The following is a 23,193-nucleotide window of genomic DNA, read 5'->3' as shown; positions in this document are numbered from 1 at the left end:
GGAGAGTGGTTTTAGCTTGAAAGTTGTGGTACTATTTTAGTGTCATTAATTGAGTGTCGGTGGCGTGGAAATTGACGCGTCTATGTATGATAGGAGGCGGGTGGATACTAGTGTATTCTATCTGTGGCATCATTCCTCGTCACCACCACCATCATCTCCCGCAATTTCGAGCTTTCGTTTACGACCAGGCAGTTCAGCACCGTCACCATATCCCACGCCTGCTTTTTTCCGTAGCACTTCTATGTCTTGCTCAGCCTCTTCCGCCCACTCAAGTACAAGATGTCTCCCAAGCAAATGGGTGTGTCGTAGTGCAGCGTATGCGTTCTCTGCCTCGTGCCTGGTGAGGAACTCCAAGAATGCGAAACCACGCGAACGCGAGTCAAACTTCTTCGGAAGGCGTACGGACTTGAGATGACCATGAGCGCTATATTGTATAGAGTTTAATGGGTTATTAGGCGCATAGAGAGAAATGTGCTGACCTAAAGAGCTCTCTGATATCCTTCTTCGTAGCTTCGAATGGTACATTCTTCACTATCATCTTCGTCGACCTGCTCTTGGCAGCTGTCTTGTCCTTAGCGTCGTCTTCTGTTCCGCGCCCAGCGAACTTGACGTGCAATGAATGACCATCAAGTGTAAAGCCCTGCATGCTCTTCATGGCCTTCTTCGCATCTTCAGCCGTCTTGAACCCTACGAAGCCATAACCCATACTCAGCCGTGGAGCTTCAGTACCAGGGACGGTGGGTCGTTTGGGGTCAGGCTTGGTCTGTACTCGCGCGAACGAGAATGCAGGAAGATTTCGGAAGACTTGCATCAGACGCTCTGTGGTGGTGCTGAAAGCCAGATTCTTGACGAATAGAGTACTCCCAGCAGACAAAGCAGGTTCGTCCTCACCAACACCGCTTCCAGCTTCTTGCTCAGCGATCGTGATCGGCTTGAATGCAGTTGTTAGCGTGCGGTCAGTGTTTCCTGCACCATCTGCTTCATCCGAAAGTCTCTCGGAACATGCCCATCGGACCCTTCTCCAGGTAGACGACGCTATTTCCGAGACGTCGGTAAGCCACAGCTCGAAAAGCTTTGGCAGCTTCATCCGCATGTACGAGTTCCACCACTGCCATAGTACCTGCGGGTGGTACGATGACGCGGCTGAGTTCCCCGTGTACCTCGAACATTTCACGTATCTGATCGGCGGTGGTGCCATAGGGAATGTTCTTCACGAGTATGGTAGTATCAGATCGCGCCCGGGAGGAAAACGACGATAAGATGACCCCCTGGGACTCGAGATACGATTTCGTCTCTTGAATCACATGTGTCTCCGCAAGCGCAAGCTTCACTGCCGCATTATCTGACTCAGGGTTGAGGATATCTGCTTTCGCAATTCCCATTCGATCGGCAACAGACGATGCCACCGCATCGCTCTACACATGCGTTGCATGAGATCTCGATAGATGGCATGTAACATAACAAAGGCTTGACGAACATTCATGTACAACATACTCCAATTGAACTCTCGCCCAGCTGTGGCTTTACGCCGAGAACCCCTCTCATCTTTTAATGATTTCATTTTACCCTCGCCCTCTACCACTTCGAATTTGCCTTTACGGTCAACAGCGGGAATGATGTGAAGAAGACGACCTTGGAACGACTTCTTGTCCAGCGCCTCATACGCTGATAGGGCAGACGCCGGCTGCTTAAATGTCACATAGGCTAAACCCTTGGACTGCTTGGACAAGGAGTCTATGGGTATATGAACCTGGCGAGAGATATAATGAGCAAAAATTCACGAACGACCGAGATGACGAAAGTCAGAAAAAGGTTTTTCTACTATATTTCCTCAGAGGATCATCATGTCCTAAAGGATCTGATGTCCCTATACTGTTTTTCATCGTTCGAATGTATATGAAACCAGTCCTTACCTGACGAAAAAAAAAGTTAGTCCAAGGTATCGATAACAGAGATAGCGGGTAAGATATAGGAATATAAAGTCAGAATATATCTTCTACTATCGGTCCCAAAGGGTCAGCATATCCTTGGATCTGATGTCCCTAATCATTTTATCATCAAGAACGAGCGGAACATAAAAAGAACACAAGACAAGACAGCAGATGCTCACCTGCGCAACTTCGCCGAACGGTTGAAATAACTCCATAATCTCGGGCTTCCGTACACGAGAAGGGAAGATTTCGAAGGAATAACCGAGACGTCTGCATAATCGTCTTTGTTGCTGGATCCTGTGGTTCTTCAGGAACAGCGCTGTGGTCAACGTCGTCCTCATCGCCCGATTGCTCAAAGACTTTATCGGGTGGTGAATCCGACGCCAGCTTCATACGACGTCGCATCCATTCGAGGTCCGAGACACCCTCATTATCGTCGGGTCCTTCAGATGTTGTAGTTGTCTCTGGAGGGTCAGTAGGTAGAACCGGATGAGATTCCTGGGCTTCATTTGCCCATAATGGACCTTTTTTCGTGCGGGGTTGCATGACATCCATGAACTGATCCAGTGGAGAGGCTGATGTCGGAGGGGCCGGTGCGCTCGTCTTACCATTCTTGTCTGCCTTGTGAACATGTGCTCGCGATGAAGGTCCTGGGTCTGCAACGGCATCCTCCAGGCGTCTCTTCTTATTTGGTCGGGGAGCTGGAGCATCTTTCGCGCCCTATGGGTAGAATTAACAAGTCTAATTACTGACAGTAAAATAAAATAAAAATAAAAACTTACCTCGACAACCATAACATTGATTCTGGTCGAGTCAACAAACGTACGGTCGAACCAGTCCCTTGCAGCGGTTGCTTCTTGATCTGTCTTGAAGCCGACGAAACCAAATCGACGTGAAGTGCCATCTGGCTTGAGCGAAACTTTCACATCTGTGATGGTTCCAGGGGGGGCGCCTTTTTGTTCGAAGTGATTCCTGAGGCGATCTGGCGTTAGGTATGCTGGTAGATTTTTAACAATCAACCGCGACATCGTTGAGTCGTAGACAGCAGCCTGCAGAAAAAATCTTGCTGAAATCATACACTATTCCAACTCCGACCGGACGTATCCGTTCTCTTGATCATTGCACGCACGTACTGGAAGCGGGGTTCAAGCTTTCAAGACTGCCAAAAGCTCCACTACCATGTCTTCCAAGTCAATATTTCAAGAGGAGAAAAATCCACGGGGAATTCCAAAAGCTCCATTCATTGTGTGTATCAACAAAACTAGATCCCTGTTCTTCTGCTCATGCTCAATTATGCAGGCAAATGTCGAAGAATACCTGGGCGGTCCAGATGGCGGAGTCGAGGCTCCCTTAAAGAATTTCCAGGATGCCATCGCGTATGTTTGAGCTGAAATCTACTCTGTGATGATCTTGAACCGAAGGAAGTCCAGGAAGTACCGATATATGGATGCCAATCTAACGCAACGACGAAAAGGTCTGGAAGACAAGATCCCTGACATCAGAAAGACGTTACACATGGTGGAGTTCCTGCAAGAACGAAGAGTAAGTCCATCACTTGCCGACATATTGCTGTATATTATCTGATGGTTGTCGTTTAGGAAGGCAAGCAGAAGAATGACGATCTGGAGGATGATCTCAGCGACGAGGAAAACACCGACGATCCCAAAAAACCACTCACCACAACATTCGAACTAAATGACACGCTTTTCGCGGAAGCAGAGCTTGAGGACACTGACACTGTTTATCTATGGCTAGGGGTGAGTTTATGTGTCCTCCATGAGTTTCCCGACGACATCTGATCTTTCGAATTAAGGCGAACGTTATGTTATCCTACAAGCTGCCAGAAGCTGCATCACTCCTTCGATCCAAGCTGGATCTTGCAGAGGCCAGCCTAAAAGCTACGATCGAAGACCTGGAGTTTCTGCGAGAGCAATTGACGGTGATGGAAGTCAACACTGCTAGAGTTTACAATTGGGATGTTAAGCGGAGAAGAGAGCGTCGACTAGCTGGAGAAGCTGATGGAAAGAAGGGCGGCTAGTATTTGTTATCATTGCACTGCCTAATTTTCGGTTACGCTTTAGCGCTCTGAGCCTCTGACATCAACTTTACTGTACTTTCAAAGATTCGATTTGCATATAGCTCGGCGGCCTTCGTTCGATCCGCTTGAGCTTACATGACCCTTAAGAGCTGTAGGTCCTCGCTACCTGGTGTTGTGCAAGTTTGTTGTCTCTGCGCTATCGCTTGTGCTCTGTACTTCGTCTGCTGAACTTGGCGGTAAAGCGATGATATCTCGCCTTGATCTCACATGTAGTTTTGAAGTACTACTCAACTTGAAGCTGGACATGGGCCTGTTGCTAACACATGTATTGAACCTGACATAAATTGAGAATCGAATCACCTTTGTGCGGGTTCCGAGAGAGCTATCTCGAGAGCCGTATCGCGAATGATCACTATTATTATAGACCCACGGTCCACGGCCCGGGATGAGCGCTCCGCGGAACGCAGGACTCATCACAGGTATTATTGCGTACGCTAGTCTCGAACCAGACGTTCCCCACTGCCTTCGAAGTTCGAGGCTAGTGTGTGTGCATCCACATCACATTCGGATCCCTTACTACTCGGAGGTTAGACTGCACTTTATTAAAGCAGGATGGACCAAGATAAAATTGATCTGTCACTCCCACCACTAGGTGTTGCAGCAACCAATTATACTCTCGTTCCCTGACTTCGTCCACCATGTCTGTACACACGACAGGTGCTGAAAGGCGCTCGAAATCCACAGATTGTACCTCTTCCCCATTGCCCGACGCACTTCCAGATGTCAGCCCAATCACAGGTCCTGCTATAGATCTCTACGATGATGGCTACAATGATCCAGTATATCAGGCGAAAGCTCGCATCTTGAATCGTGCGATACAAGATATCGGGATGGGTAGATACCAGGTCAGTGGTAATTGTCAACCTCTAACGAATGTCTATCTCAATCGAGACAACAAATAGTGGTACCTCTTCGTGGTCGCTGGATTTGGCTGGTTTGCGTGAGTTATATTGTGACTACATCCTGTGCTATGGTGATTTCTGATGCGAATACGTGTTACTTGCAAAAGCGATTCGGTCTGGCCTGTAGGTTTATTCGTTCCTATCATGCTTTCAACAGAACTAAGTGGCTGGCTGAAGCTTCTGAGCGGACTCATCCTTACGCCTGTCGTCAATGAATTCCACTTCAACGGGCCCTTCCTGTCGCTGGCTTCGAACATTGGTCTTCTTGTCGGTGCTGTGTTTTGGGGTCTTGGATGTGACATCTGGGGAAGAAGGTATGTACGAATACATTTTGAATTGTCCACACTCCATGCAATACTTAGGTGGTCTTTCAACGTTACCTTGTTTATCGCTGGAATATTCGGACTAGCAGCAGGCGGAGCTCCTAGTTTTGTCGCACTGGCCTCCTTGATTGCTGTGGTTGGCGTTGGCGTGGGAGGTCTGCCGTTTCCATCTCTCGCGGGAAGCACGTTTTTATGACAATGGTACTACAGGCAACATGCCCGTAGATTCTGCCGTTTTCCTTGGTGATAAGCGGTTTACCTCTAGATGCACCAGATAACTCAATGCGATCCTGCCAGATTTTGTCCCAGGTTCCCACCAATACTTGCTCACCATCCTTTCTATCTGGTGGTCTCTCGGACAATTGTTATCCAGTCTCGTGCGTATCACACGTTTCCTTGTCCATGCATTTGCTAACGGAACTTTAAGGTTGCTTGGCCCCTAATCGCTAACTATTCCTGTGCCAGTGCCTCAGACTGCACTAAATCCAATAATATGGGATGGCGTTATCTGTTGTTAATCCTCGGCGGAATCACTCTTTCCCTCTGGGCCCTTCGGTTCTTCATGTTCACGTTGCTGGAGAGTCCGCGTTTCCTCTCTGGCATCGGTCGTGATGCCGATGCCGTCGAGGTCATACATAAATTGGCGAGATTCAACGGAAAGACATCTCCAATCACTGTAGAAGAGCTTGAGGCTCCTGACAGGGCGATGCCAGGCAGACGTTCATCCTCCAAGGAAAGACATACGATCCTGAGCAAGAGTTCCAAGTATGACGCTGGACATATCAAAGCTCTCTTTGCTACTCCCAAAATGGCTTGGTCGACTAGTCTCTTGATTGCTATCTGGGGTAAGAACACAGGCATTGTTGCTCGTGCAATGACTAACGAAACACAGGTATTATCGGACTTGCTTCCACACTGTATAACAATTTCCTGCCATACTTGTGCGTTTTCCAACAGATTATATGGTATCTGTTCGTCTCATTTTTCGCAGACTTTCCAGTCGTGGTGCTGTTTTCGGGGACGGATCCCTGTATATTACCTATCGCAACGTACGTACGATTACTTGTCCCATGTTTTATCGCTGAAGCCGCTGTGCAGCAAGTCATCTTGAGCGTCATCGGTGTTCCTGCTGCCTTGTTCGCCGGCTGGGCAGTGGAACTCCCATACATCGGGCGCAAGGGCACTCTTGCCATTGCCTCAGGCAAGTAACAAGACGTTATCAAGTGCTTACCTTACTCAACGACCTCCCGCGAAATAAAGGGCTCACTGGCGCGTTTTTGTTCGCGACTACCACTGCCCAGACATCAAACCAGCTCCTGGCGTGGAATTGCGGATACGTGTTCTTCAGCAACGTGAGTAAATTGTTTTGTCCGAACGGGAGACCGGGTTAACCGCGAGTAGATTATGTATGGTGTTTTGTACGCTATGTCTCCCGAAATTTTCCCTGCGAAAGATCGTGGAACGGGAAATGGTTTGACATCCACAGCATCGAGGATGTTTGGCGTTCTGGTGCGTTTGTTGTCCGTGTCGCGCTGCTTGTTCTTACCGTGTTCCGAATCTTAGGCCCCCATCATTGCGCTATATGCTAACCTCGCGACGGCGGCGCCTGTGTATATTGCTGGAGCCCTGGTAATTTTTGCTGGAAGCCTGGCTGTCTTGTTGCCTTATGAGCCCAGAGGTAAGGTTTCTATCTAGAGTAGATGTTTTTCGCTCCCGAAAAACCACGTCGATTGTTTGTGGAACTTGAGTTGTGGGTCGTGTGTTAGAACGGTTACTGAACGCAATAAAATATCCAAAAGGATTGCTCTGTGCGAGAAGACCAGCCAGTGCAAGTAGGTTGGCAACGCGTGAACAAAAACCCTCGTTCTCCACCCACGTCTAGCCTAGACCGACAATAAACGGGATCTTTATTTCGAAAAAAACAAAACCTACATCAATTTTGTCATTTCTACTTTTGCATCTAGAGTGCTATCGCAGTCTAGATATACAGAATTGCTACGAAAAATAGTCAGTTCAGTCGTCAAAGGAGATGTCACAATATCGTAGAATCAAGGGATTGAGCCGAGGAAGCTTAGAGAAATAACTCACCTGCACACCAGCGAATCGCCCAAGTAACCACTTAGCAGCCTGGTGCAAACGCAGCGGTAGGTGACAGAGGACGATGTGAAATTGGGACTGCACACAATATCGCGGACGCGAGATGGAACAGTACGTCTTTGTCCGGTTCGTAGAAAGGAAAGTAGAGATGGTTTTCTGCGTTGGACGGAATCTGCTGATGATGCGGACTTGCTGTCATCGAAACTTGGGTTTAGTAGCCATTATGGAGGGTAGGGGCAGGTAAAAGAGAACTTCGGGGTAAGTATTAACGGAATAAATAATAGGGGCTTGCCAACAACTTGAGACATCATGACCCCAATTAGCTCTTATTCACGATCAAAGAGAGCGAATCGATAGCAAGGAGCGATTGTACTGATGAAGTGACCTAATATGTTCGTTCTAGTTATGAATCGTCGAGCTCGTCTTCTTCCTCGCTGCCCCCTATCAAATCCTCATTCACCATGTCTACCACCACATCGATGGCTGCTTTAGACATTCGAGGCATAGCACCTGGTCGCAAGAGGGGATGATGCGCTTCTTGGAGCTCTTCCTCAGATTCCTCTCCACTCTCTTCGTCGACGGCATCGCTTCCACGGTCGTCTTCCCCCTCCGACCCGTCATCAGCATGGCTACCACCCCCGCTGTTACTCGCTTCTGAATCTGATGAGCTGCTATGATCAATGTCTTCCGAAGAAGCAATCTCGAAGTCGTCATCATCTGAGTCTGAGTCATCCCATGCAGGACCGTTGGCAGCAGTGGTACCGCCTGCAGATGGTTGTTCCTGGGTCGTTGTCTTCTTACCACTTGTGGCTTTGGAAGGAGGTGGGGCGGAACCTTTCCCGAATAAGTGCTTCCGCTGCCTCGCCCACCCGTTGATGGGGTCTTGTTCTCGACCGTCTACCATAGAGAACTCTGTCTCGACAATATCTCCCTCTCCATCCACATCTTGACCCCCTTTGCTGTTGTGATCTTCAGTAGACGGTGGTGTCTTTCTCCCGATGATGACAGAACACGTGCGGCCCGTAGCACTGATCAATCGAATACCGTCTTTTGGGATTAGATCACCAACGGCCCAAAACTCGCATGGCTTGCTCTCTCCCCAAAGAATTCCCGAATCGAAGAACCATAGAGTCCCAGGTTTGGCGGCAAGATAGGCATCGATACCGGCTGCGCTGTGTCCAGATTTGGGAGTGGCACACGCACTGCGAAATACAGTCGCTGAAGCCTCAAGAACAGAAATGGGGAGATGTGTTAGAAACTCGCGTAGGACAGAAAGTGTCTCCTCTCCTTTCGCTACTGTTGACGTGGATGGAGTGGAGGAGCCGGAGTAGGAGGTAGCGTCGAATTTAGAGGCGCTTATAGCGTCAAGTCCAAATATTATTTGGTGTGGGTTAGAAGTTGTGGCCCGACCCTTTTCAGGTACGTCACTGGATAGCATGACGACCGTCCAGTGCTGCTTTGCTTTTCCGCGCGTTGGCACCAGGAATGCCCGTGAGATCTCAGAAAGAGGGATCGAAGCTTCCACAGTACGAGATGAAGGATTTACAAAACGTATCGTCTTCTCGTGAATCGTGATGTCAACTTTTTTTCGAACAGGCGAGTTCGTGGATATTAAAGGGAGTGTAAAAATGGGCCGGTCGTCCTCAAGTACATCTGTAGTTTTTTGACGTTTGGAATTTGAGCCGACACCTTCTTCATCAGTGCTGGCTGCTCGCCCGCGTTTGGTGCCTTTCAGTCCAGAGACGTCTTGCACCGCCCTCATGGCGGCAGGTTGCTCGCGCGTCCACTCCAGTTGGCCGTGGGATGACACGTCTGAGGGGCATTCACCACCAGATGCAAATGCAAGTAGCATATCAACAGCAGATCGGGCTTGTTCAGAACTCAGGGAGTCTATGATGGACGAGCATTCCGCTGGAAAGTGTTTGGACAATGCGTCCAAGTAAGGAGTGCTCTTACTCATCACGAGATCCTTATGAGTCGAGCTAGATGGAGAAGGGATATTAGCCATAATACCTGCTAGATATTTATTTCTACCTTGGATGTACTAAAAAGACCAAGTCACTCCATAGACTCCCAAGTCCGACTCGCTGAAGTTGCGCTGATTCAGCGCGGTCGTGGGCTCAGGTCACATGACTACACGCGTCAAAAATAGAATTCACCTTTGCATTCAACAACACCGAATTGCCGACCCTAAACAAAGACGCGACTCTGCTTCTTACTGCCATCATAACAACCTTCGCGTCCTTGTTGACTTCATTTCTCACATTCGCTGATCAGTGCTTGCCCCACTCAAATAGTCTCAGCAACTACACCCCTTGAGCTCTTCGTGCCCATACCAACGTGTTTGCTCAGTGTCCAACTATTTGGTACGTTTTCTATCTTCGTTGCAGCTCACGCACGTCTGACGAGATTATGGTTGACTCCCAACAGTGTACATCGGACCTTCCTCGAATAGAAACCTTTTGACATTCCATTCTCCCTCTCATGGCACCCAAAACTACCGGAGGGAAGTCTAAGTCGGGCGCACCCACTCAAGCAGCAGGAGGGGTTGCAGGGTCTGGTGCCACTACGACACCAAGAACGATACAGACTCGTAGCCAGAAAGCTGGGCTCCAGGTCGGTCTTGAGTGTATCATCCTCCTATCATTTTTCCTGATATAGCCCCTGTTTTTATCCATTGTCCTTGTAGTTTCCTGTCGGTCGTATCCATCGTTATCTGAAACAGCGTACGCAGCACAATGTGCGTATTGGAGCAAAGGCTGCCGTCTACACCAGCGCAATATTGGAGTATCTCACTGCTGAAGTGCTTGAACTTGCCGGTGAGTAGGATACTTCGGATTGGAGACGCTCATTCTTACACCCGTTGCCAGGAAATGCATCGAAGGACTTGCGCGTGAAGCGTATAACGCCGCGGCACTTGCAGCTTGCCATTCGAGGAGATGAAGAACTCGATATCCTTGTCCGCGCAACAATCGCCGGAGGCGGTGTATTGCCATTTATCCACAAGAGCTTGACAGCTAGTACGGGCAAGAGCAAGAAGCTCGAGGGACAACAGCAGTAATTGCCGTTGGAATGTTACAGCGGGCGTTGATTTTATCTATTCACGCTGTGAGCGCGGCAATCAGCTGAACTAACTTTATTTTACTCCTGTTTGTGTTACTTGCATCTGTAGTTTGTTTTGTGTCGAATACATGAATGAGACTGTCTGATCGGCAGTTTACCAACTGCTGACTTCGTCTCTATCTGTACGTTCCTTCCTTAAGTCCAGAAGAATAGTGTCCAACTTTATCGTGCTACAATTCGATCGTGAAATGTACAAAATAATTTCCAGAGTCTACTTGCATGTATTGTAGCATTTCCTCAATCATGAGCTGCTCGTGCATTCCCCAAGGCCTTTCCCGCGCGTCTCTCTCAACTCGCCTTTCTCATGGAGCTCATCATTTTTGGTGTACTTGCCGATGACCTATAAAGGAAGTCAGTTAACTGATCGTCTTTAGCACGTAAAAGGCACAAGACCTGCCTTTTGCGTTTTTCCGATGACCTTGTCACCGAACCCGGCATGGCCCTCGGGCTGGTTGGGCTGCCCACCAATTGCGACTCTACCTGCAAGTACATGTTTATTATTATCTCACTGTAACATAAAATGTTAATACCTTCTGGCGTAGGTTTAACGCCGAGCGGGCGGTCGCTGGTGAATTCAGTGTTACCATGAGCCTCCTGCGACTCCATGCGCTCGATATTGGCCGGCGAGTAGTCCTGAGTCTTTGTGCCGGCACGCGACCCGGAACCTGGTAGCGGCTCAGAAGAGTCGTGAAGTTGATGCTGCGGGGGAGAAGTGTTTAACGCATCGTTGTTGGGATGGGTTTGTATGGAAGACATGCTGAGTTCTCGACTAATGTATAGGTTTCAATACGAGGTGGATTTATTGGCGGCGACTGATGTTGAGTTGGAACAGAAGATTTCGAGTCGTATATGTATCAAGACCGTTGGAGAGAATGATGTCATGTGCGTCATGATGTTGGACAGCATCAGACCAATCAGAGACTCTGCTTGCGTTCAGGTCGAATCAGAGGTGAAGTTTGTGGACCACTGTGGATCGCCGTCATCGGAGTACTGACACTATAATTATCTCTGTCAGGGGAAATTTGGCTGATGATGTCACTGTTTCCGTAGGAGCTAGCAGCTGCCATCTTGAATTAAGTCAATCCACAGACGAGCGGGTTGCTAGAGGTTGCTAGCCGCTGGCGGCCATTCCTACATCATGATATTGCATAAGTCGCTTACTGTCATACCATCACCAGCGCAGTCTCATGTTGTCTCACTTGCTTCGGCCAGCTGTGCGGTCCGCTGTGAAGCTGATGTGTTGATAGGTTTAGTTCAGCCACATTTGATCTTCTCGCCTGACGCATGCGCTCAATCAGCAGTTCCCATTTCTCCGTAAAAAGGTGAGGCTGAGCAGTTTGTTGACATATGAAAGTCGATTTTTCAGAAGTTCTTAGTTCCACTACCTCGCCACCTCCGCTCACCTTCCTGTCACTCATCCCTTCCGAGTCGCAAAGCGTTCATGCCAGCGACACGTAGCAACTATCCTGTTATTCAGCCGCCAAGGACTTTGTTCGGTATGTTCTCATGCTAACTGACTCCATGATATTGCCAACAGTTCCATCTCGCTATCCCAGCGTCTTGGAAGGCTCACTCGAAAGATCACTTAGAAAATGCAGACGGTGGATCATTCTCTGCACACACGTGTTATGTACGCATTGCATGGCATGTTGGTTATGATGCACATCGTCCTTGTTATCTGTTATATCTTTCATTGGGAACATCGTGTAACTCTCCCATTCACGCCAACGAATGATGATTTTGGCCTGTGGTCCTGAGTGCTTCACCGCAAGCATTTTACACCGTACGTGTCCACCCTTAACGATAAGTATGCCCATTACAGCACTTCGTCTAGATCTACACGGCTGCTCTACTCTTCCTTACTCAACGGCTTGCGATGTCAAGAATACTTGTACACCGTCTGAAATTGACTGCGATCCACGACATCTCTGGTGCATGGGCACGCCTCGGCGCCGCACTCAGCAGTGTCTGGCGACAAACTGACATCCCTGCCTCGTGGTGAACGACTTTCGCTGTGACTGCCAATCTTGCGAGCATTTCCATGCTGCATGTCACCTCGTCCACTCTCCCACAATTTCAAATATTCAATACTTCGACGATAACTACTGTGCCAATAATGCTAGGATGGCCAAATGACCCAACAAGCTCATTTGGGCTATGGGGCGTAAACTATGAACTCGTGACCTCATCCCTACCAGTTGTCAATCAATTGCCCGGACTACTGCAGGGTTATCCAACGCTACAATCTACAGACTACGACTCGCCTCACAAGCAGACTCTATAACAGCCTCAGGACATGCAACTGTGAATGCAACGACTGGAAGCTCGCATTACGGACTACTTCCGAATACTACACTCCTAGATGCCGGCGTACTAACAGCAAATTCCTCGATTGGCAATGGAACTTTTTCCATGACGACTTGAACCTGCTTTGCCAAAGTAGGTCCAGAACATACCGGAGTTGCTAACGATCCCGGTCCGTACGTTACCTGTTCGAAGCGCAAGACACCCACGCCTGTGCTGTAGTGCAAGTCAAGCCGCGGAGAAGTTCAAAGAAGTAACTGTCCCCCACCCCGTGTATCCACGTTGCACGTTCCCCCCATATTTGCATGATCACGTCCTGAATGAGGAAGCAGAGTCCACAAAGGCATTCTTGCTCGCAGAAATGTTTGTGTCGTCGTACATATTTGGATCGAAAAATAATGTCAGCTACCAGTCAATTCAATTAAACTTCCCGCTCAACGATGACACAATGATGAAAGGTGTTATGTGGTATGTACCCTTATGTACCTGAAAGAAGACAATGATTGCGAAAAGAATCTACGAACGAACAGTCTCATTTCTAATCACCGAGTACTACTGTGGAGTAGTTGCATCAATGAGCGCTTGCATGCAGAAGACCAACTTACGGATCAATCTGTCTCTTCGAAGTCCTCGTTCGTCAATCGTCGAGCACCCAATAGCTTCCCGATGTGCGTAGGCAGATACCCCATTCCCTTGCGGCGCATACTGAAGAGAGCCTTCAACATAGGGATAGGCGATTGTTGGAAGGTGTTGGGGTAATCCGCGGCAGGAGGCCGATCCTCCGGTCTAATGAATCCATCACTTTGGATCTCAAAAGCACCCTGGTCCTCGAGATCTGCAGTGTAAATCCCCAAAAAGCGACACAGCTGCACGTATGCACGCTGATGAGGAAAGTATAGTTGTCCAGCAAAGACATTGAGCTGGCGGATGAGGGTGTCATGTGGCATCCATCGCGCGGGCAGTGATGGTATGACGTAAAGGCGCAAGTCATCGCATGACTTCATCATATTGATGACACGAGGTGTATAAGTGTGCAAGCGAACCCGCTTACTTGCCCGAATGTCAGGTAATAAAGCGTTGGCCTCAAAGGGGCTGATAATGACCAGCACCGGCGTGCGAGATGCTGTATTCGAAAGAATCCAGTTGACTGGGCGGATGTAGCTGTCCGTTTTGTCTGCGGTCAGAATTGTTGTAGCAGAATCCCTCGAGGCAAACACGTCCCGTGACCATGGCTGACTCCCCGATAAAGCAGCTGAAGCTGAAGTCGTGGTGAGGGTGTCGAAAACTGGAGTGAACACACAACATTGATCCGGAATGCAGCCTGTTCGAATGAAGAACCGGACATCCTCGTCAATGATATGGGGAGCAGCCGGCGCATGTGGCGGTCTCTCCACCTCGCACTCGCGCTCAATCTCATGTACAACTTCTCTCTCTTGCTCTTCATCCAAGTGATTTTCAGGCGAAACGCCCAGCCCAACGCTGCCACATCTCTCCAAAAGCTCTTTGTCTAGTGATGTCCGAGAAGTAGATTTGTCCGTCTGAGCTGGAGCGTAGAGCTCCTCCAAGTGCTTGGTTCCTGGCTGAAGCCACGAACGGGCGAGTTCGGTGGGCGTAATACGGTCAGATAAGAACGAGGACCATGCACCGTGGCGAGACTTGTAATCAACCCCATGCTGAAGCCATTGTGAAGCACGATGTTGAATGTGCGAGCACGTCTCCGTCATCGCCCACACGAGAATATCTGACACATGGATGTCCTCAGCATCGTCCTTGTTGTTCACGTCTCGGATGCTGCGATCTACTTCTGGAGGAGCGAAAAACATGACTGAGTGGCCATGGCCGAGCTTTCTCATACGCATGCAACCTGGCAATATATTACTAAACGCCATCGATGAAACAGATACACTGCATCCTGACCTTGGACAAGGCGATCCTTGGTGACCTTTGGCCCTAACGTAACAGCCGCGCGGAATCCCCGAGGCAACTTGACGTCCGTTCCTCGGGTGTGATCATCGTCCAAATACAATACACACTGGTCCAGTTGCTGAGAAAAACAAGACGTAGAGAATGGTTCTATGGCTCGATCCCGAGTGCGCACCATAAGTTCATCGTGCTTGTCGAAATAGATGGCAGCCTGAGCATCTCGGTTGATGTCCAGCCACATATCCGCCACCTCATCATTCTGCAAGTCAAGCACTTGTGCACCCACGTCGAGCAAGACCCGTATTTCCGGCGACTGCTTCGCGATGACCTTAAGGAGCTGCCGAGCGCCTCCACCGGCTGCGTGCGAGTCATAGCGATCATTCTCTTGTTGTAAAAGGTGAGTGAGAACTCTGGCATTCGTACCACGCTGGTGGGGTAGTGCACGCTGCGCTATGGTGGTGGGCAGCAAGTAGCGAAAATCGTTTGTTCCACTGAAGCCAGTGGTAGGCAACCCAGAAGGGCTTTCGCTCTACAGGTCCCATGCAGAGCAAGATAACTTGTGCGGAAATTCCTTCGCTTCTTTTGGAAAGACGATCTGAGCCAAGAAGAAGTCTACGACAACCTTGTTGCGCCGGAAGAGAGGTACCAAAGAGGTAGCGAACTGTTCATCAGACTCCATGTTGATTCCACTGAGGTGTCGCAGGTTTTCCGGAAGAAGATCTGAAGGCATCTCCTTAATCCACGTCTCATATTCCAATGAGGGATTGCCTTGCTTGAGAAGCTGGCGGAAGCAGAGGGCTACCTGTTTCTCAGTGAGCCCTCCGTAGTAGTACTGAAAGACATGTAAGTGCGACTGCGATGTCTGGATGTCCGAATTCTGCCCTAGATGAGGGAACGTCCTTGGCTCGGTATGGTACGGCGAGCATTGTGCGATGAGGATCCAGACCGTAATCTATGCGCCATCGCCGCTCCTTCAGCGTGAATACCAGAATACCGTGTGCAAGGAGACCTCGAATGAGCAGTAGTCCATTCCACAGACTGGACCCAGCACAATAGTTCCGAACTTCGTGAAGGAGCTGCGGATTAATAGTGGGTACGGTAAAAAACTCGCGAATGGAGTCTTTGATATAAGATGGCACATGTTCGAATGCGAAATTTGGAAGGTTGCCGGCAAGGATGTCGCTGGAAACCAGCTCGATCAACTTTTCACCTGCGTCAACGTCCAGGATTCTGAAATGAGAGAAAGTTCCGGTTCGTCCGATAGCATCTGGCTGGAACTCTACTCCAAGAGAAAACTCTTGGTACAGGCGGCGAGCATGTTTTGCCACAAGAGTCATCACCTGCTGTGTCGTGGTCCATCGATCAGGATAACCTTCCAAGCGCTGTTGATCGCCCAAAGTGTAGACAAGTTGAAATCGAACATGCAGCAGTTCATCACTCTCATCCAGTATGTCGCGAGTGTGCATATCAAGCCACCGTTGACTATCCAGCAGGGTGGTGGCCAGCCCTATTGAGGGTTGTCCAACCATGTTCGCAGGCGGAAGCTGATGCTCCACGGTCATCAACTTGAAAGAGAGAATGTGATCTGGTTGAGCGATAAGGATGCCACCAACGTCTTTGCACTCATCAAACAGTGACCGGATGGTTTTTGCATGATCGGAAGTAATGGGCAAGGAGCACGAGAATGGCAAGTGGAAAATCCGCCTGTTGGTAAGGCCACTGAGCCGTTCCACGAGCAGGTGAAACATTTGTGCAGCCAAAGGCTTTAGAACGATGACTCGTACCACATTGCTGCGGTCTGCTAGTGCAGCACAACAGATAGGTACAATCACAGAAGATTTCCCTTCTCCCATATGAAGCTGCAGGGCGGTATTGTTGCTAGAGCTTGGGGAAATCATCTCGATTGCAACGCTGGCTTGCATGCGACGGATAAGAAATCGGTTCTCTACCTAGTACCGTCAGCGATCAATCATTTCAATTGTTGGCGACCATTGAATACCTGAATTAGAAGCCAGTCCAGAAATTTCTGGGTACCGTCCACTGCTAGGTAACCGTCATTCGCCAGCTCCTTTACGAACTCCTCACTGTCGCCACCAGCTGCCGACTTCAACTTCAGAAGTCGTTGTGATCTTTGCAATCGAAGGATGATGTGGGCAAAATTGGTCAAAGGGACTCTCCAAGAGTTACATAGAGGCGTTTTTGACGTGGAGGCGAGAAGGCCGAGCAGAAACGTGACGGTAATGCGCGGCCATTGCCCAGAATTGAACATGCTCTCCTCCGCCAAACCTGAAGGAGCCAGATGCTCTTCCAAACTCCGAAAAGCGCTATTATAGAGCTTATTACACCACGCATGATAATATTGCAACATGTCGACTGTCCAGCGGGTTGAGCACGGGGCGATGGGTACTTGCTCGCTATTTAGATGGATTCTGCTGTCTTCTAGATGTTCAGCATACTGGCTACCGAACTTGTCCAATCGAGATCGCGAGAAGTTCGAGATCACATATTCCAGTGGAGATGAATCAAGCCCGTCGCCAAAGACTTTGTCGGATAGTGAAACATGACTGTGCTGGAGTGGATCAGGAAGTAATGTGATGACCGGCGGAGGCTTTCTGAACAAGTGTTCGGTAAGGACGGCGGTGGTGACCGATTTGACATCTGAATTGTTCGGGGTGAATGTGTACGATTGCTTGGTGGACGGCGTGAGAGTCCGCCTCGCTTCATCAAGCACGTTCTGCACGCGATCCAGATATGTCTTCAGACACAGGTTGCGATAGCAGTTCGAGTATCGCTTTTCGAGGGCAGCGCTAACGTTGGACTTGTCATATCGGGAGCCGCTCAGACAATCCAGAACGCGTGTAGGGACGGAATAGCAAGGCCAGCATTCAAGAAGGATATCGACTGCCGCATTCTGCTCACGTAGACACTCGGATTGGAAGTGCTTTTGTCGCCGACTATCAAAGTCGCAGGACGACTCGTCGGAGGAACGAGACCAGGACGCCTCAGGACTATTGCGGAAGGTAGTATAGGAAGAGATGTGGCGGCAGAGGTCCTGTTCTAGGGGTTTGATCCCAAATGAAAGGTCATATACATCGTATCTGGGGGAGCAGATTGTACGGAACGCGGGAATAGCGGCAAACGCGAACATGGTCGCAGCGAGTCCCATCTTCTCCGGGGAGGAGAAAGTCATTGCCGATAATGTGAAAGCGAGTTGGAATGTGTGAGTCTCTCTATCTGCGTGGCAGCAAAGTTCGTAGACGGTCATCCATCTCTTAGCCAAGTCAGGCATCAGCCACTTTCGGTCATATCGAAGGGATATGTCATGTGTCTCGCCGAAGACTTCATTCCACCGAACGAAGACATCGAAGAGAGCCTGACAAGGGTCAAGCGTGATCCTCCAGTCGCGCACCATACATGCACAATCAAAAGCTTTTTGATCGTCGATTGAGCAGTGGACGACATCCCTGGACGTATATTCACTGTTTGTCGATTTTCTGGGATAGAAGGAATTGACTAGATCATGGGAGTAGAGGACAATGGACCGCTGAGAGGCGCGTTCCAGGAGGGTCAAATCGCGTGTTGGAAAGTTTGGGCAAACTGTAACTGGTGTTTCGCTGAGCACTTGCAGCTTCCGTGCATATTGGACTATATTCATGGCGGCATGGTAGAATGCGCAGCCTTGGACATAAGATGATAAGCCACCTTTCCAGTGGACCTCCTGCGAGCTCATTTCATCAGCATGGTGCCATGTGCGATCAACGGTCAAGGAGCCTATCCGAGCGAGAAGCTCGCAGTCAAATGGGTCCAGCTTCATGAAGGAATAGCATGCGGCGGATTGCAGCAAACACATAGCTTCTTCCAAACCAGTGCGTTTAGTCAACGGATCCGGGGCATGGGAACTACACACGGCGTGCAAGTACACCTTGTACAGTTTATTCGTGAGACCAACGTTTCCTGTCAGGCGGCATAATTCCACATCGACGGCGTAAAAGTGATAGGGACGGCGAACATGATTAGGACTGGGATCGATGGTGACCTGGACATGGTGGCCTCTGGGCTCTACTATGACACCACCTTGTGGGATGATGACGCGGCGACCATTGTACGTTTTTCGATCTTTGGGGCGCAAAACGAGCTGGTTGACAAGTCTAAACATTGTACCAGTGGACTGATCTTCGTCAACAACCATGCCTTTCTGGTTGCACGAATGCAAGTCTCCATCTCTGTCTATAAAGAAAGAGAGCCCAAATCGAGGGAGATTGACATTGACTACAGTCTGGCGTGTGTCCGCGCTGCAAGTGACAATCAGGTATTGGAAGTTTTCAAGTGGGCTCAGTGTCTTCGCTATCATGCAGAAAGCGGGACTCTGAATGTCAAAAAGAGTTGAATGGCCCTGCTGCGCGACTGACTGCCCGCCTTCCGTGAATTGCAGCACCCAGTTCTTATCGGACGGGTTCCACATTGACTCCATTGGACGAAATTCGATCACACCAGTACTGAGGTCGAGCCAATGCACGTGATCTTCAACCAGTGATGCGGGGATGTCGGGCTGGAGCTTTTCTCGAGGTATTAGTTCAAGGAGGTGCCCATCCTTCCACTTTGATTGAATGACGACATCCCCGCTGCGCATCCCGAAAAATATCTGTAAAGGACAGCTAAGCTTTGGATGTCGTCCTTGAACTTTACGAACTCACTTGAAAGCCATGAATAAAGGTCTTGGTGGCAAACTCTATGCCGGGAATCTTTGTGGGGAAAACATCAAGTTCTTGCTGCTCGGGGCTATTAGATGGTTGGCTGACTAGCATGCTGGAAAACTCACATGACCAAAGAGTACTATGTAGCTAGGATGCTGTGAAATGCAAACTGGCAGCCTGCTTAATGGTTTGCCGTCGACCAATAGACGAACAGCCAACATGTCAAAGTGGATGGTTTGGCGGGATGAATCGTTAGAAGGTGCTGTTTCACATCTAAGCCACCGAGAGTTTGGCGATCCAAGCACTCTCCAGTGTGTGTGGCGCCGGTATGCGGGCCAGAGATGCTTCATAGCCCGATCAAGACCTTCTTGGTCGTCTTCCACATGGCGTCGGAAATAGGTCTCCAAGAAGCGTGATAACCGACGGTTGCGTTCAAGGAGTAACCTTGAAATCGGCGGGAGAGCATGTAGATCTGGGGGCGCGTTATCCATCACTGTAACAGAGCAGTACACTAGTATCTCCAAGTCGTGCGACGATTGGAGGAGTGCTGCGATATTGTCTGGGCCAACATTGTAGGTGCTACGACAAATTGCTGCCATGTCACGGACGCGGGCTTGGCATTCACGACTAGACTTTTCGCCTAGAGCAACCTGAAGAGCTTTGGATAGCTCTTGCACCCATTTGAAAGTAGTATTTCGGACAGCTCGCAGCAGCTTGTACGATCGCTGTATGACGCTGAAATCCTCTGCTGATGAGAGGAGGCGGGATGCCAGGGCGGAGATAGTTGCCATCGTTGTGCCCTCCAGCCAATTAGCTTCCACGCTGACTTTCAAGCTTTGGAGCTCATCGATCAGGGCGTGCCCAAAATCCGAGACTTTCAGTTCATCATGCCATACCCTAGACCCGTCGGTTGAAAGTTCTCCCGCCTCCCCACTAGCCTGGAGTAGCAGCAAGTGGATCGAGGGATCGCGAAACGTGAGCGTGCGTGCTCGCAATTCACGAAGAATGTTGATCCACTGCAGAAGGGTGCCGCTACGGAGGCTCCCAAAAGCGATGAATTCGTGAAGCGTCAACTCGGCATGACATGTAGCCTGGCTGACCAGGACCTCGTTGGGGGTGTGCTGGGTACCAGACAGATAAGATTGCAGTCCGTGATACGGACCTTCCGGCAGCACGTACGTGCAAAGTGCGGATATGTCAGTATTCCGAAGAGAACCGGAGATCCAGACACCTTTGATCGTATCGTAAAGGCAGAGACGCAGCTCATTGCTGACAAAGATGTCGCTTTCAGTGCATGGAAGGGACTTGTGGGGGGTATGGGTGGACACTGTCTCGGAGGCCAATGTGATACGTTGGCCAGGATGCTCTACATGATAGCGTGAGAGCGGCTTATGAGTGAGCAGCATGTACTGCGTCGCACTTTGAATTGGTCGTCTACTTGGGGTGCATATGTCGTGAAGAAAGTGGAAGGTGAAAGATCGCCACATCTTGAAAGCGATCGGGGCACTGAGTTCGAATACCACTATTGCTGCATCGTCGATGGATTCGGGAAGTGGCCATTCATGAACTTCAATAGAAAGCCAATACCTTTCCCTCCACTTCTGGCACTGATGACAATCACTAAAATGTTGGCTCCAACCTCGCCACCGGTACGAGTAGTCGCACGTGAGAGCGTCAAGTTCATTTGTGAGACGCTTGTACCTGTTGTTTTTGTCGCAAAGATCAACCATTCGCTTTTTCCGCACAGCATCTGCATCGTCCACAATACGTTGCTTGTATGACTGCAGCTCCTCAGATTGGTGATAATAACGAACCGCGAACGCGTCTATGTGCGCGCTGTCCGAGAAGATAGAGAAGCCCGAGCGCGCATCACGGGTGCGAGCGGCAACATACTCTTGAAGAAGTCCGAGTCGCTCTAAAGCGGCAGCCTTTTGGAGGAGAAGGCGATTGAAAATAACAACTGGTATCTCCGGAGAGTACTCCTGGAGGAGAGGGATTGACATAACAACCAGCTTGTCAAGCGCGACCCAGAGTTCGAACAGCGTGAGCAGCATGATGGATATGTTCTCAGGATTTCCGGAATAGGAAGCTTGCGCTCTGGTGGAATAACTGGTAGCGCGCGCTTGAATGGTCAGGCAAGCGGTATCAATGCAAGCAGCATCAAGGTTCATGACACCATCAACCCAGTCATCAATGTCCTGCTCGATGGCACATTCGAAATCAGAGAGCGCTAAAAAGGGGTCCTCGGCATATGCGCTCTCGAAGAAGCTGGCGTCAGGACCAAGGAAGTCTTTGATAGTACCCCGTCGGCGATGATGGGGTTGGAAGTCTGACATGCTGGGTTGGACGTGAGTAGGATGTAAGGCTCCGGCGATATACTCCTCGCTTCTGGCCAAAGAGAGCCTGGTGTCTCTGGTGATATCTATCTCCGAGGCATCCCAATGAGGGGAGTCTGCCTGAGCCGCCTGAACATCCTTCCAGCGCAGCTCCAGTCGGTCTTTGATTTCTTCAGTGGCTTTGTGCATCACGATCACTGAGAATTCGTCTCCAGCCTGAAGCTTAACCAACCGGCGACTGATTTTAGTGGACATAAAGTAGAGCAGATCGCTGGACACATCCGCCTCAAGTGCTTTGGACACAAGGTCCGTCATGAGCGAAGTCATGAAAGCCTTGTAACCGTTTCGCCCAAGGCTGGTACGTTCAAGGGATGTCTGCAACACAACCCTGACGACAAGCCAGAGGGATGATCTTCGCCAAGGCAGTGTGTCTTTGGACTGCAAGGCATCGTCGCCTATACGTTTACGAATGCGAGGGACGTCAGCCGGCTCGCCAAAGGCGCGAAGGATGTCGGTGAGAAGCTGTGTGATATAACGAGGATGTGCAGAATCTCCTCGGAGGACTGCCGAATCTAAAATATCATAGCTCATGTGCGAGAGAAAGTTCGCCAACTCGGGGGGAAAGGTAGGGCTATCCACGACTGAGTTTGGTACGGCGATTGCGGGTCCTGGATACGAACACAGGAGCTTCCCCTTTGCCGCCATGACATCAGGCGCCGGTGGAGAAACTTCGAAAGATTCAAATATTGTCGTCGTCGCGTCGAGCCTACGAAGCACGACAGCAGCATTTTGTGCCCGGATCAGATATGCGAGAATATCTACGGAAAACAATCTTGAGATGTGTGTCAATTCTTGGCGACAACAGTGCATACCTCCTGCTTGCATAGATCTGATTTGCGACTCGACTTCCTTGGCCAGCGAAGGAAAAGTCATTGCAACGGCAAGATTCTCCAACATCTTCAACAAAGGTTTCCACTGCTCCTGATGGTCATTGGGCAAAAAACTCGCAAATTTGCGAGCAGAGCCAAGCACAACATCAAGGAGGGAGCGTTCGTTGTGAGGATTATAATCATCTTGCTGCGGTAATTTGATGGGACAAAAGATGTGTGTGATAATGTACTGCAAGACATCAGTCTCGGCAGATTCTGGGACATCAGACATATCAGGTAGCCGTAATTTGATGTGGTGAATGTTCGTCAACAGCTCTGAGGTGGGTCGGTTTGGGGTTGTAGGGTTGAAAACAGGAGGTTATAAGAAGTACAAGGAGACGCTTACAGAATCCCTCATGGCTTGGGATACCCTCATGGGTGGATCTGCGCTGAGCATTTTTGTCCGTTGTGCTGCATAGACAATCGGCGATCAATCTCCAGGCGTATACAGTAAGTCAGGACCAGAAAATGGGGTATCAGCATAAGATACATACCTTGTGTTGAATGCTAACTAATAATAGTGGGCGGCATCT

General features: G+C 49.6%; 7 protein-coding genes across 7 annotated transcripts; 3 read left to right on the top strand and 4 right to left on the bottom strand.

Moving 5' to 3' along the window:
* Positions 1 to 5: 5 nt before the first annotated feature.
* EDB91DRAFT_1107297 (uncharacterized protein) lies at positions 6 to 2,966 on the bottom strand. Its single transcript, XM_041317507.1, has 6 exons — positions 2,714 to 2,966; positions 2,142 to 2,651; positions 1,478 to 1,750; positions 1,016 to 1,415; positions 480 to 975; positions 6 to 424 (listed from the first exon to the last, which is right to left on the bottom strand). The coding sequence occupies exons 1-6, from the start codon at positions 2,957 to 2,959 to the stop codon at positions 130 to 132; spliced, it is 2,220 nt and encodes a 739-aa protein (XP_041181729.1). The 5' UTR covers positions 2,960 to 2,966; the 3' UTR covers positions 6 to 129.
* Positions 2,967 to 3,028: 62 nt separating this feature from the next.
* Positions 3,029 to 4,433, top strand: EDB91DRAFT_1107292 (Prefoldin subunit 3). Its single transcript, XM_041317506.1, has 5 exons — positions 3,029 to 3,176; positions 3,231 to 3,307; positions 3,362 to 3,473; positions 3,530 to 3,688; positions 3,745 to 4,433. The coding sequence occupies exons 1-5, from the start codon at positions 3,111 to 3,113 to the stop codon at positions 3,967 to 3,969; spliced, it is 639 nt and encodes a 212-aa protein (XP_041181728.1). The 5' UTR covers positions 3,029 to 3,110; the 3' UTR covers positions 3,970 to 4,433.
* Positions 4,434 to 7,065, top strand: EDB91DRAFT_1107290 (major facilitator superfamily domain-containing protein). The gene is made up of 14 exons (XM_041317505.1): positions 4,434 to 4,874; positions 4,932 to 4,969; positions 5,039 to 5,054; positions 5,109 to 5,245; positions 5,294 to 5,409; positions 5,465 to 5,497; positions 5,552 to 5,631; positions 5,682 to 6,099; positions 6,147 to 6,195; positions 6,246 to 6,303; positions 6,353 to 6,455; positions 6,515 to 6,606; positions 6,656 to 6,763; positions 6,818 to 7,065. Exons 1-14 carry the CDS (start codon positions 4,668 to 4,670, stop codon positions 6,947 to 6,949), a joined length of 1,587 nt encoding a protein of 528 aa, XP_041181727.1. The 5' UTR covers positions 4,434 to 4,667; the 3' UTR covers positions 6,950 to 7,065.
* Positions 7,066 to 7,532: 467 nt separating this feature from the next.
* EDB91DRAFT_1344093 (uncharacterized protein) lies at positions 7,533 to 9,454 on the bottom strand. Its single transcript, XM_041325800.1, has 2 exons — positions 9,386 to 9,454; positions 7,533 to 9,333 (listed from the first exon to the last, which is right to left on the bottom strand). Exon 2 carries the CDS (start codon positions 9,309 to 9,311, stop codon positions 7,755 to 7,757), a length of 1,557 nt encoding a protein of 518 aa, XP_041181726.1. The 5' UTR covers positions 9,312 to 9,333; positions 9,386 to 9,454; the 3' UTR covers positions 7,533 to 7,754.
* An 85-nt stretch (positions 9,455 to 9,539) lies between these two features.
* On the top strand, positions 9,540 to 10,717 carry EDB91DRAFT_687983 (histone 2A). The gene is made up of 4 exons (XM_041328107.1): positions 9,540 to 9,717; positions 9,782 to 9,967; positions 10,041 to 10,170; positions 10,222 to 10,717. The coding sequence occupies exons 2-4, from the start codon at positions 9,836 to 9,838 to the stop codon at positions 10,410 to 10,412; spliced, it is 453 nt and encodes a 150-aa protein (XP_041181725.1). The 5' UTR covers positions 9,540 to 9,717; positions 9,782 to 9,835; the 3' UTR covers positions 10,413 to 10,717.
* EDB91DRAFT_1243992 (uncharacterized protein) lies at positions 10,716 to 11,230 on the bottom strand (the record flags this gene model as incomplete). Its single annotated transcript, XM_041322360.1, has 3 exons — positions 10,716 to 10,814; positions 10,863 to 10,954; positions 11,005 to 11,230. The coding sequence occupies 3 exons, from the start codon at positions 11,228 to 11,230 to the stop codon at positions 10,716 to 10,718; spliced, it is 417 nt and encodes a 138-aa protein (XP_041181724.1).
* A 2,156-nt stretch (positions 11,231 to 13,386) lies between these two features.
* EDB91DRAFT_1243991 (uncharacterized protein) lies at positions 13,387 to 22,892 on the bottom strand (the record flags this gene model as incomplete). Its single annotated transcript, XM_041322359.1, has 9 exons — positions 13,387 to 14,642; positions 14,696 to 14,822; positions 14,877 to 15,230; positions 15,294 to 15,503; positions 15,556 to 16,650; positions 16,701 to 19,343; positions 19,396 to 19,470; positions 19,521 to 22,549; positions 22,604 to 22,892. 9 exons carry the CDS (start codon positions 22,890 to 22,892, stop codon positions 13,387 to 13,389), a joined length of 9,078 nt encoding a protein of 3,025 aa, XP_041181723.1.
* Between the last annotated feature and the right edge of the window lie 301 nt (positions 22,893 to 23,193).

Source organism: Suillus paluster, assembly GCF_016628075.1.
Source record: "Suillus paluster strain FC165 chromosome Unknown EDB91scaffold_6, whole genome shotgun sequence".
Lineage (NCBI taxonomy): Eukaryota > Fungi > Basidiomycota > Agaricomycetes > Boletales > Suillaceae > Suillus > Suillus paluster.
The sequence above is the reverse complement of the archived record's forward strand: the minus strand, read 5'-3'. Positions and strand labels throughout refer to the sequence as shown.

Excerpts from the sequence above, each read along its gene's own strand:
- EDB91DRAFT_1344093 (XM_041325800.1), bottom strand. The coding sequence starts at position 9,311 with ATGAGTAAGAGCACTCCTTACTTGGACGCATTGTCCAAACACTTTCCA.
- EDB91DRAFT_1107297 (XM_041317507.1), bottom strand. The coding sequence starts at position 2,959 with ATGTCGCGGTTGATTGTTAAAAATCTACCAGCATACCTAACGCCAGAT. Across the intron at positions 1,751-2,141 it reads CGGAAGCCCGAGATTATGGA|GTTCATATACCCATAGACTC; the intron begins GTTATTTCAACC and ends ATCTCTCGCCAG. Across the intron at positions 425-479 it reads GATATCAGAGAGCTCTTTAG|CGCTCATGGTCATCTCAAGT; the intron begins GTCAGCACATTT and ends TATACAATATAG.
- EDB91DRAFT_1107290 (XM_041317505.1), top strand. The coding sequence starts at position 4,668 with ATGTCTGTACACACGACAGGTGCTGAAAGGCGCTCGAAATCCACAGAT. Across the intron at positions 4,875-4,931 it reads TCGGGATGGGTAGATACCAG|TGGTACCTCTTCGTGGTCGC; the intron begins GTCAGTGGTAAT and ends GACAACAAATAG. Across the intron at positions 6,764-6,817 it reads CGAGGATGTTTGGCGTTCTG|GCCCCCATCATTGCGCTATA; the intron begins GTGCGTTTGTTG and ends TCCGAATCTTAG.
- EDB91DRAFT_1107292 (XM_041317506.1), top strand. The coding sequence starts at position 3,111 with ATGTCTTCCAAGTCAATATTTCAAGAGGAGAAAAATCCACGGGGAATT. Across the intron at positions 3,177-3,230 it reads TTCCAAAAGCTCCATTCATT|GCAAATGTCGAAGAATACCT; the intron begins GTGTGTATCAAC and ends TCAATTATGCAG. Across the intron at positions 3,689-3,744 it reads CTGTTTATCTATGGCTAGGG|GCGAACGTTATGTTATCCTA; the intron begins GTGAGTTTATGT and ends TTTCGAATTAAG.
- EDB91DRAFT_687983 (XM_041328107.1), top strand. The coding sequence starts at position 9,836 with ATGGCACCCAAAACTACCGGAGGGAAGTCTAAGTCGGGCGCACCCACT. Across the intron at positions 9,968-10,040 it reads GCCAGAAAGCTGGGCTCCAG|TTTCCTGTCGGTCGTATCCA; the intron begins GTCGGTCTTGAG and ends TTGTCCTTGTAG. Across the intron at positions 10,171-10,221 it reads TGAAGTGCTTGAACTTGCCG|GAAATGCATCGAAGGACTTG; the intron begins GTGAGTAGGATA and ends ACCCGTTGCCAG.